The 11,888-nt window shown below is 41.1% G+C and overlaps 2 protein-coding genes across 7 annotated transcripts in view; one reads left to right on the top strand and one right to left on the bottom strand.

The window, feature by feature from the left end:
• UMAD1 (UBAP1-MVB12-associated (UMA) domain containing 1) overlaps positions 1 to 8,904 on the bottom strand; it is an 86,718-nt gene extending 77,814 nt beyond the window's left edge. For 2 of the 6 annotated variants that reach the window (XM_080579998.1, XM_080579999.1), the window contains exons 1-3: positions 8,790 to 8,816; positions 2,693 to 2,805; positions 1,297 to 1,431 (exon numbers count right to left, since the gene is read on the bottom strand). Coding sequence is in view for 2 of the 6 variants with exons in the window: in XM_080579996.1 (XP_080436122.1) it covers positions 2,693 to 2,774 (82 nt within the window). In the remaining 4 variants the exon portion in view is untranslated. Of the gene's footprint in view, positions 1 to 1,296; positions 1,432 to 2,692; positions 2,806 to 5,034; positions 8,658 to 8,789 lie in introns of those variants that run through there. The other 4 variants (XM_080579996.1, XM_080580000.1, XM_080579997.1 and 1 more) reach the window with 4 other exon arrangements.
• A 29-nt stretch (positions 8,905 to 8,933) lies between these two features.
• On the top strand, positions 8,934 to 11,888 carry RPA3 (replication protein A3). The gene is made up of 4 exons (XM_080580002.1): positions 8,934 to 9,098; positions 9,177 to 9,251; positions 10,734 to 10,842; positions 11,320 to 11,888. The coding sequence occupies exons 1-4, from the start codon at positions 8,997 to 8,999 to the stop codon at positions 11,400 to 11,402; spliced, it is 369 nt and encodes a 122-aa protein (XP_080436128.1). The 5' UTR covers positions 8,934 to 8,996; the 3' UTR covers positions 11,403 to 11,888.

The raw sequence follows: 11,888 nt of genomic DNA, 5'->3' as shown, positions 1-11,888 counted from the left end.
AAAGCAATTTGTGATGATCAGACAAACCCTTGAAACATTTTTCATATCTTTATGTTTGATTCACGCTTCAAAATCAATTGCACGTGCTGTGCATATTTCATATTTTTCAGAATAATAGCTGTGCTTGTTACAAAACAAGCATCGCTTTTTCAGATTTACGAAGAGATGAGATGACCAGTTATCTGGAAAATGAGTGAACTGGTAGGTAGGCATAAAAATGCTTCGGTTTCTGTTGTTAAAATCACATTTTATATTTATTTTTTAGAGTGAATTGATAATTTTTTTCTTAGCTCCTCTGTAGAGAATGATTTCTCCTTAAAAGTAAGATACAGAATTTCTTTGAGCTACTATGCTGCAAAGTTGGTTTTTGTTGCTTCTGATGTTTTTATGAGTTGTCCTTCTACTAGAAAGATTAAATTCAGATATTGAAATTCCAAATGTATAAATATTCTACAAGTATATTTTTAAAATATTGAAATACATAACAGCACTTGGAGGAGTTATGAAAAAATAGCAAAAAATATCCTCAAGATTTCACAGGGGATAGCTCTGGTGGTACTTTCTCAATAAAAGCATCAAACCTCTTTCCCCCATTTTCAAAAATCAGATGATATAGAGAGAGAAAATAACTACGTATTGTTAATTTCATCTACACTGAATTGGGATGCCAAGTACTCTCATTACATTATTATATAGACTTATTTTATACTTGTAAAGGACACAGCATTTGATTATTTCTTGATAAGTCTCTTTGAGACCCCCAGTAAGATTCCTTAATGCCCTTATTAGTGGTGCATGGTATGAACAGCCTTGCAAGGAATTTGTGACAGACGAGCTTCTCATTATTGCAAGGGTGGAAATCAGGAGAAAGCATCCCCTGAAGATGCATTTTTCTCTTTTTGATCCATGAAAGAGAAGCAAAGAATTTCCTCACTTGTCCACAGAGAATTAGTGGACAAGGCTTTTTGTTCTTATATGCTTTGAATGAAAGACTGGATTTAGGAACCAACCTAAAATACATGAAACTTAATTCTTACCCCCCTTTGACACTGTTCACTGCCTAAAGCAGTATTCACATCAACAACCTGGAGGTGCAGTTCTAAAGATGGCTGTCCTATAACTACTGCTGAGATTAGCTGCAAACTTTTAGTGCTGGTGTTCTAGAACACTTACATCTAAATTTTAAAAAGTTTCAATACCTCCCATCTGAGCAATAAAAAACAAACTAGCAGAATAGCTAAGGTTTTTGGACTGCCTCTATTTGTAGACAAACAAAACTTCTACAGATGTACTTACATGTACTTAATTCTGCAATTGCCTCTACACAGCAAGACAATATGCTCAACTGGTGAGACTGACAGTAATTCTTTTGCCAAGTAGAAGTTAGGATGAAAAGACAGTCTGTTTCATCACAGTCTGCAAAATTAATTGCTGTCCAAACATAAAAATAGTAAATAGAAATAACAGAAAATTAAAGCATAATTGATAATTCTTCAACATTTAAATAGTCACTGAGAGCATTTAAGGAAAAAGGAATGAAGCTAAATTAAAAACAGAATTGAGACCAGCAGTTATGGCACATAAGCAATCTTCAGGTGCAGAGCTCTCTGCCTATTACACAATTTGAAGCTCTGAATAGCCTCCAAATTTTGGGTGATGGTGTATCCCCTTCCACCTTTCCACAATGCAAGTGCTGGATCAGTTTGATGTAGCCATCAAAACACAGAGTCACATGTGAAACCAGATCTATTTTAACAACTGGTAGATAGTTGGGGATATTTGTTTTAATGGAGAACTATTACAAAGAATGTAAGTAAGCTCTCCTAAGAATGAGTCCCAGTAGTCTCTCGTATTATTAGATTTTGATAATCCAGGCGCTCTCTCAATTTCAGAATGCTCTAGCAACATTTGCATAGGTAAACACTGCAAGATTCCTGATAAGAACTCAGTAAATTAAAGCAGCAGAAACTGAGTATTAATGACGACAGTTTTACAAGGAGGAAAACCCAATTTTTCAAAAGAGGAAAAAGGAAAGGATCGGTTACAGCTTAGCAGTAATAAATTCTGTATCCCCTGCATGCTCGAGCCATCCTACAGGACTGTGAAAGAGCTTACCTAAAACTGCAGATTTGGCCAGTTCACAGGTGAACACACTTAAGATTAAATTTTGAATAACAAAAAGATTTTGATGAAAATTAAGCAGTTTAGGGTTTTAAAACTAATCAAGAGTAATGTTCTAAATCAGAACAGCTACACACCTTGCCTTCTAATATAAAAAGACATTGGGGGTAACACCAAAAGGAGGGAAACTAATAAAGGAAGTCATCTAACAGCTGCAACGAGATATTCTCAACTCTAACCATAAAGCTAGAAGCATCAGCTTTGAGGTTTCTTGCTCTGTAAGGAAATAAGGTCTCCTTGTTTATCAGATGAAAGGAAAATACAAAATTGCATTTTCAATGATATTGATTAAGAGTTTGCACCTATTCAGAAAACAACATGAAGAAACAAAGTTTCAGCTATTTAGTCTGTATAATGAGGGCAGGCATACAAACTCCTTCAGGAACAGTAACAATTCTGAGTGATTTTTGTCATGGGTTCTTTTAACTCTTTTTATTTGATCTAAGCATCTCAAAGACCTCTTTACATTTCAAAGATGACAAGAGTCATTTCATACAGAAGCATCACTTACCCACAATAACAAATCCATCTGCTTCTCTCTCTGGCACTGCAATCTTCTTTGAATCTTGACTTTTTCGGAAGAAGCCGAACATAGCCTCTTTTTTTCTTCTTCTAAGTTGTTATCTAAAACGAAGACAATACATGTTAAGTAAATACAAGATAGCAGAATTTAGCATAAGAGGTTCACACCACTCTGAATGCAAAATACATGATATTGCAACTAAATCTCTGTTAATAGAGTTGAAGTATCAGGCATTTGCACATCAGACAGAGTACCTTGGTGATGTAGCAATTGACTTCAACAGGCAAAAAGAATAAATTACTAAAGGGTCTTCTATGAAGTTATGGAGTAGAACTATAAAAAAACACCTCAATCCTTCCTTTAGAAAGTGAAAGAAAGAAACTACCGTCAGCTTTTACCAAGCACTTTTTCGTGTTCTTCTGCTACTTCAAACTGTTGTTACACAAACTAACCGTAATTAGTTCTTGAGTTCTTAAACTTGGAAGCCCAAAACACAATCCTATAGGAAATGCAGCTTCATAATGCAGCAGTATGAAAGCAAATGAATGAAGCAAATTACAGTAGATACTCAGTCTTCAGTGTCTGTGTATCAGTTATAAAGACAAAAAACAAGAACAAAATACACAATACTTGCAAATATCCATTTCATTTTTCAAGTTTGTAAACCTACAGACACCTTAAAACTTTGGTGTATTTGATCAAATTAACACTAATTCCCTTAAAAGAAGCTGCAACATTATTGAGCAGTTTTTCGTAACAAGAATTCACTCAACAATTCATAATCTTCCAAACTGGTTCGGAACTGTGACTTCAGCTACAAATAACATGAATGGGATGGAAGTGTTAACTGGAAAAGATCATGCTCAGCATCTCTTTTCTCTCAGGAGTGGAAGACAATATTGAAGCAATGTTAACAGCTTAAAAAGGACAAATCCATCTGAAAAACCTTATAAGCATTAGCCACAAGATGGCCAAACGGGCCAGCTTTTACCAAATTAAGTCCTATGCATCCCTCCGTACAGTTGGATAAATCAAGAAACGTTGTTCTAAGCAAATTCTCTAATGATTGTGAACTTTAAGGTGCAGACTGGAGGAAGTTTCATTCCTTTAAATAACAAAGTTGCAAGAAAAACTTCCTAAGCAAGCCCCGCTCTTCTGAAGACCAAACAACAGAAGCCACAAAGCATGTACGTACAGGTTCAGCTCACTGAGAGGACTACTAATGTGCCACCACCTACTTTCTGTGCTCTATATAAAGTGCACACCATTCAATGCAGCAGCTGTAACTCTCCACTGCCTCCTCCAGCAACAGCAGCTCACTTCTACAGAGCTGAGATGATGAAAAAAGGAAAGCAGCACTTGCCAGCAGCTGCCACTTGGACATTATTAGCCCTCCTCCGGCTCCCTGGCAGAGGAGCGCCCCGAGTGCTGCCATGGGACCTTGGACATCGCTGCCCTGCGCAGCGGCCCGCACACGGTCTGGCTCAAAGTGCTGGGTGTCAAACAGCCGCCAAGGTTTTAAGAAAGGTACAGAAAGCCTTTCTCTACTAAAATATCAATATCAAATAGGGGAAGTTGATGAATGTAATTTTGAGTCCAAAGCAGAGTTTGAGTAGAATCCCGATTAACTTCCCCGACACACATTTCAAGGTGCAGGGACTGAGAAACCGACAGCAACGCATACACCCTAACATATACCTCCAGGAAAATCAAAGTCAAACCTAAAGAAACGAGGCATACTAATGATAATATTGTTTTGCACTAAATTTCACAAGGAAGAATTATTATGAGTGAACCACAGAAGACCACAATGTAGTGTTTATATTCAAAAAATAAAAAACCAACCCCCTGGATTAATTATTTGCCAAAATTCCTCACTTCCCACCCAAGTATTCATGACACCATAAGCAAGACTTTTGTGCCCTGGCCAGTGACCTGCAGCGATTCACTTGACAATCAGCACCGACAATTCACCGCGTATAAACCGCCTCGCACCCTGCCGTTACAAGCGTATCAAATACTTGCACGCAGCACATCACAGAAAGCCCTTTCTGAAGCGTGAGCATTGGCTTTCAGAACGGCGTATAAATAGCACGCTGCAAAAATCAGCAGCGATTCAAGCCGTGGGCTGATACCCACGAATGAAACAGAGTACCCCAGAGGCTGACCAGCTACTGCTTGCTATGCTGACGCAGTGGAATTTCTGTCAGTCAAACAAACTACATCGAGGTACGCAAGCACGCGCAGAGCCAGCCAGTCTCAGGTATGTGGTAATACCAAAAATAAATGTTAATTATCCGCACTTCATTCTTGTGCGCTTGTTTTCTTACCTTAGCACGTGAAATACTGATATTTCCAGCCCCATGGAGATTGCGTAGCGCCAACTCCTAATTGCCTCATTTATTCCTTACCTTCCCCCCATGCCCGGGCTCAACACATGGCGCCAGCAGCATATTCCTTTTTTAGCCCTTAGGGAATAAGTCTTCTGCTGCTACCAATTAGGGTTGTCAGTCCCATAGTTCAAGTGGTAAAAACCTGTGCTGCAATGCTCCAGAGTCAGGTTTCTGCTCCAATGATGTATGAAGGAGAGGCTGTTGTGGAACAGTTTAAAATGCAATTTTACCTTCTTCCTAAGCACGCAACAAAAAGGAAAATCAACTTGATGTGTACAATCTTATAGGTAGCTTTGGTAAAGACTCAGACTCCAGCCAGCCACTTAAGGTGCCAGAGCTGCAATTGCTCCAGTCACATTTTTTTCTCTTGGAGATCTGCGTTACTATACAGTTTGCAGCTCTATCAGGCACCGTTCTCCCTCCTCCCTCTCTTGCGCACGGAAAAGCATCGTACTTCATATATACGTAACATCTGCACAATAAAGTTGTATAGGAAACGATGAATATCATCTTTTAAATCCTGCACATCTAAAATAATCTTCACTGCTTAAAAAAAAAAAAACACCACATTGCTGGCATTACAATTCAGAGTAGATTAACAATTGGTATAACTTGACCTAGCCAAATTAACATTACAAGCACTTTCACATACTCATTTTTTTCTTTTTGTTGACAAAAGACAAACCTTTTACAAAAAAAATTGGATACTGAGAAAAAGGTGAAATTCATCCTATCTACATAAGGCTCAAACTTTACTTTGTAGCTTCCGGTTTCTGAAGTAGCTTCTTTAACTAAATTGCACCGCCAGCAGTATTTCTCAAGAAGAAAAAACCACATCTTTTTGTTTGAAACAGAAAAAGAAATGAAGTATCCCTATAAACGCGGGCCTCAAATTCTTACTCTGATAAAATCACTGGGCCAGCAGTGAGAAATACGCTGTATTTGGGGATTGTGAATGTTGGGAGGGTGGTAGGGAATCTGCATGTTAAAACAGACTAGCATGCTTTGTGAGGCCATTTCCTTCTCTGGGTGTTCACCACTTCAAATCAAAACTTGTAGATCACACAGGTCTGCGTAACTGATGTGGAGGCAGGAACTCACCAACTATTACTTGCCATATTTCAGTATCGTTCCTGAACAGAATTAACTTTAAACTAAATAAGAGGCACAAAAAAAGGGGGGGGGGGGGGGGGGGGGGCACAGAAACAAAAAGTAGAGCTGTATCAAGTATGGTATAGGTAAAGGAAAAGTCCTAGATGGGCAATGCATTTGTGATATTTGCCCTCTTTAAGAATTTTATCAACGGTGGTACTTCAAAAGCAAACAAATCTCTCCAGCAATGTGAAATGCAAAGGCTAAGTTTCTTGAATTACATGTTAAAAACAGAACAAAGAAACACTGAGTTGAATGGAAACACTCGTGCTCTGGAAGAGACGAGCACAGTTGAAGCACTTACAGAATCAGGCTGAGTTTTACTACTTGTAGATAAGTTGAGGTTCGTTTAACTAAAGCTGAAAACAACTGATTTCTGCACAAATTTAATTTCAGAGTAAAAACTAAATTTGAAGTTTGCAAATGTGGATACACGTTCACATAAACCAGAGAGAAAATTATTTAAGGATTTTTTGTCGATGGTGGTAGGTTTATTCGTGCTGTTTTTTTTAAATGAAGCAGTCAGCACAAAATCACAGAAAACACATCCACCAGTCAGAGACAGCACCACGTCTCTGCAGTAATGTCTCCTATATAGCTCAGCACTTTCCACTTCCAGATGGGTTTAATTGTATTTCTGTAAGAGACCTGAAATTGAATTCACTGCCTAAAGATAAAAATCTCCCTTGGCAGGAATATGCAATTCCCGTCTCCTCATGTTTCCCCCTCACCAAAAAGCAAGCATAATTTTTTCCTTTCTCTAATCTCAATTGTTAATAGTTAAGAATAATGCTTTTGGCACTGCTTCAGTCATTAACAAGTAATAAACTGCGAACTATAGCAATTCTGTGAGGCTACAAGAAATATTTTGTCTTTACGTGAGGCTCTAAGAACATACATGGGATTGGGCGAAGATGAGTTGCAGAGCTGCACAAAGGGGTTAATTTATTCCTGGTGCACTTTGCCGGTCTCCTTCGACAAGAGATATGGGTGACCTTTGAGCCAAGCCAATATGTTATATCCCGATACCATTTTTTGTATACGTTAAGGACCCTAGCATTTCTTTCAGCTTTTTCCTGCATGTTCACAAGTGGCAGAAGAAGAAAGACTATTCAATATTAAAAACAGCAAAGATGCAGACCAAGAAAAAGAGAGGCTGCTTGGGAATTCAGCAAAGCAGAATTGCAGTGGCACTGCTGATAAATAAATGACGAAATGAGCTCAGAAAAGATGCAAAACTGATCTTAAAGAAAGAGACTAATTTCACACACAGCTGTTTAAGCTACATAGACTATGGAAGAAGAAAAGGGCAATTCTCTCTTTCATATAAACACCCACTGTTATTCATCAATAAATTAACAGCAAGAGCAGCAAGACTGTACAGTTTATAGCACTGTACAGCCCGCTTATGACATGAAACAGACCAATTTAGAGTCGAGAACATGCACGTCAAAAAGATTTTTCTGTGACACCAAGAGATGGGTTTAAAAGCTTTTAACCTAGTATAAGTTACTATTTGAAGAATTAAAAAATAAATAAATAATTAAACAGATCATTTCTTTATCTGGCATTAGCATCAGTCATATTCCTGTAGTTTATGCTTCTTCAAAATATAAGAAAGGAAAATAAGTGCCAAGAGAAGCACAAACACAAAAATATATACATATACACATTTAACAAAACACTAAGGAAGACATTTTTTCTTAAACTCAATATGGATATTTATTTTTATAGTTTTTAAAATTGAAGGGAATCAGAAATACCAAGAACTCAAATCACCCAACACCAACGTGACCCAAATTACCACCATCTAACTACACTCTTGAGATGCTGAGTCACAGAAAGCAACCACAATTAAGCCAGACAATAAAAGCACAGGTGACGAAGGCACAGCCAGGAACGAAATAGCGGCACTCAAACCGATGCCAACATTCATAATGTTCAAGGAGCTAGAAAACACTAAAAGAGCAAGCCAGGCGTTGGCAAAATCCAAGAGCCAATAGGCTGAAAGCCCGCTTCTTTCCCTGCAAGCAGTTCTCTTTGGGCTGCAAACCTTCGACGGCAACTAAGCGTGACGGACGCGTCTTTGTGACAACTTTCACGGCTTGGCTTTCCCCCGACGGCTGGCCCTTTTCCCCCCGACGGCTAGCCCTTCTTCCTAGAGGCTAGCCCTTCAGACGCGGCAGACGCGAAGAGCCCTAGCAGGGACGCTGCAGCAGACTGAAGCACCTCGCGCCAACCGCGACATTCGCCAGACCCTCTTCACGAGACCTGGGGCCGCTTTTAAACCCCACAGCAACCGGGGAGCCGCTCCCGGTACCTCCCGAAACAAGAGCCCGGAGGGGGAGGGGGGTGGGGGGGGGCGGCGGGAGGGGACAGCGCTGAGACCACGACACCCGCGTCGCGAAGGGCTGCGGAGGCCGGGCAGGGGGCCGGGACCCCCGGGAAGACGGGAACCGGCCGGGCCCGGCCGGTTCCCGTCTTCCCGGGGGTCCCGGCCCCCTGCCCGGCCTCCCTCGCCTCTGCCCGCGGTCACCCACCGGCCCAACCGCCGCCTCCACTTCCGCCTCGCCGAGTCCCCTAGCAACGCCCGCTCTTCCGGTGACGTCAGAGCAACGCGGCCAGCCGATTGGCAGGCGGCGGGCAAACCTCGCCTCTTCCTTTCCCCCCTTCCGTTCCCGCTTCCCCGTTGCTAAGGGCGACGGGCGGGAAGGAGCGGCCGCCATGATGGAGGAGGTGCCGCCGCCATGATGGAGGACGCGCATGAGGCGCCGCGGCACCGCATCGCCGCCGCCCAGCTGGCGCAGCACATCGGGAGGCCCGTCTGCTTCGTGGGGCGGCTCCAGAAGGTCTGTAATCCGGCCCGAGGTCAGGCCCGGCCTGTCGGGGTGCTGCGGGCTCACTGGGACACGCGGTTTGTTTTGCAGGTGCACCCCAGCGGGAAGCTTTTCGTGCTCGTGGACGGCGAGGGGAAGCAGGCGACCGTGGAGCTGAACGAGCCCGTGAGTTACGGGGACAGCCGGGAGGAGGCGGCAAGGCCCTCCTCGGCCCCTCCGCACCTCTGCGTGTTTCTGTTTTTAAACCCGGACAAAATTTTCCCGCTTCTCGCTTTTCCACCCACGTTGCACCGTCCCTGCTCCACTCATCTTCAAGCTAGCTTCCGCAGTCTTAATAATAATCAATTATCTTTGCCAATTGTATTTGGTTGTGGGGTGGTCCTGTGTGGAGCCAGCAGGTGGACTCGGTGGTCCGTGTGGGTCCCTTCCAGCTCAGGCCATCATACAAGCCTATGAATTTTCGGCTGGAGTTAAGAGAGACATTTGCTTCCGTTTCAAGCACATCCCTGTGTGGCTACTTTGTCTTACTCTATTCCATCTTAGTACATATCTTAGTTTCATTTTCCTTGCACTTTTTCCTTTGCCTCTTTATCAACCGTCTTCCTATCCCCAACAGACTATTTTGTAAATATAATCCAAAAAAAAACACTCAAGAATATGATATTCTTGAGAGTTTGTTGAGTTGACCTTTCACCCCCCTCCTAAAATACTTCTCATAGCATTTCAATAAACTTCAGAGTTTGCTCAAAGCATTCTTTATTAAGAATGGATAGCATTCCCATCCTTGAAAATAGGAATGCTTCAAGGTATAGGAATTACTTAATTGGTTAAAAAAAGCAACTAAGCAATTCCTATACCCATTGCATTATAACTAACGCGCAGAAATATTGCTTCAATATCAAATATTTGTAAAGGGATAAGAACCAGACATTTTCTTCTGTGTGTTTTTCTTTTTTGTGTCTGAGAAATGTTGTGACTGAAGGATTATTATGGTTATGACACCTTTTGATGGCTAAATTGAGCATGTCAGTAGTCATCCCATCTTTCCCGCTGAATGAGTCATTAAATGCTGGCAAGTCTGTCCATTTTGATATGAAATATTTGCACGTGATACCTTGACTTTCAAGACTTGAGTCCTGTTGATAAAAAAAAAAATGCAGCTTCTTCTGGTGAGGAGTTTTGTCTTACAATTGTGAAACTTGCTATCTTCATTTCCAAATTGCGAGAAAATGTCTTTCCTACAAGTTCTGCCCTGTATTGAAATCTTTCCTGAGTCCATGAAAAGGTTTCCTGTGTCGGACTGTTAAAGCGTTGCATGTCAGCATCCAACCAGTGATTCCACAGCTTTCTGGGAGAGAGTAAATGGGTGAATTTTATAAATACGTAGCTACGATGTTAGGCATTTCACAGCCTGTTCCACTGCTGTAATAAGTACGTAGGGAAGAAACTTGGTACGTGCAGAAATAACGTGCAGGAGTTCTACATTGGAAGGACATAACTGAAGTAGTACCACGCTTCCAGTAGTTTCCCCAGTAGTAGTGTATTGCTTGACATGGAACAGAATCTGTTGTTCCTAGCTCAAGTGCTGTGCAGCAGAAACAGCAGCTAATTTGGTGATACTAATTTAATTTCTGGTATGTTTTCTAGCTAGACGAAGAGATCTCAGGAGTTATTGAAGTGGTGGGAAGGGTAACAAATCAGGCAACCATCATGTGCATGTCATACGTCCAGTTCAGAGAAGATAAAAGTCCATTTGGTAAGTAAGGATATATGTTAAGAGAAATTAATGTTATGTTCTGAACGTTTCTTCATTAAGTAAGAAGAGAGAGCTTGATTATCCCCTCTTACGGACAAGGTTATTCTTCAAGCTCTGTGAAAAATAGTAAATGGACACTGGTGTGGGAATTACGTACTGAATATGCTGTTTTACAGGCAAAAAGCAGGGACTGACTCAAGGCCTGAGCTGATCTAGGTCCTTGCCATGGTCTGATCATTCTCCCAGTCCCAGGTTCTTTGTCTTCCCTTGCCTTGTACTCCTTTTGTGATTGTCCAGTTAGCAGGTCTAAAAATAATCCTCCAGGTGGAAAGCAATGAGAATGTGGCAGGCTTGGGAAAACTGCGGAGGGTGAGAGGGACTGAAAACACTCAGCTGTACTGCTTTAAAATAAGCAGTGCTTTAATGCTGCCGTTTGCTAGTGGGGAATTTAACGAGTTTTTCTTTGCCCTCTTTCAGATCTGGAACTCTACAATGAAGCACTGAAAATTATTCATGAATTCCCCGAATACTTCCCATTCGGTACCGGGAGGAACAATTGATTCTTCTTAGCATATATTTAGAGCTTCAGAGGGTACAACAGTACCTTAGCTTTCCTGCCTGACAGCTTGATAACAGTTGCATCAGTTTCCACCAATATACTAAGATGCTGCTGTTGTATGCGCCACCTGTGGCTAGTGAAATTTACTTTTTCTGAAATTGAAAAGGAAGAAGCAGAACGTTTCTGTAGCTGTCTCACTGTCTGTATATATTTAACCCTTTTGCATTCGTGAGGAGTGGTCTCTTGTAGGATTTGACTTGCTAGAAATTGAAGTTTTGTAGGCATCTTTTTTTGTTGTTGTTTATTGAGGTTCCAGGATATTTAACACAAAACTTGTATTGAAGACATTAAGTGGGGTTTTAATGTAAAAATATTTTTTAATTTCATTTGCTTTGGTATAAATTTATTAAACATGGAGGGGGGGAGTTTTATTTTGCATCTTGATAATAGTCACTTCTACAATAAAAAAAGGTTTGACTATGTTTAA

This window comes from Anser brachyrhynchus, assembly GCF_964034855.1.
Source record: "Anser brachyrhynchus genome assembly, chromosome: 2".
NCBI classification, from domain to species: Eukaryota; Metazoa; Chordata; class Aves; order Anseriformes; family Anatidae; genus Anser; species Anser brachyrhynchus.
The sequence above is the reverse complement of the archived record's forward strand: the minus strand, read 5'-3'. Positions and strand labels throughout refer to the sequence as shown.

Excerpts from the sequence above, each read along its gene's own strand:
- RPA3 (XM_080580002.1), top strand. The coding sequence starts at position 8,997 with ATGATGGAGGACGCGCATGAGGCGCCGCGGCACCGCATCGCCGCCGCC. Across the intron at positions 9,099-9,176 it reads TCGTGGGGCGGCTCCAGAAG|GTGCACCCCAGCGGGAAGCT; the intron begins GTCTGTAATCCG and ends TTTGTTTTGCAG. Across the intron at positions 9,252-10,733 it reads CCGTGGAGCTGAACGAGCCC|CTAGACGAAGAGATCTCAGG; the intron begins GTGAGTTACGGG and ends TATGTTTTCTAG.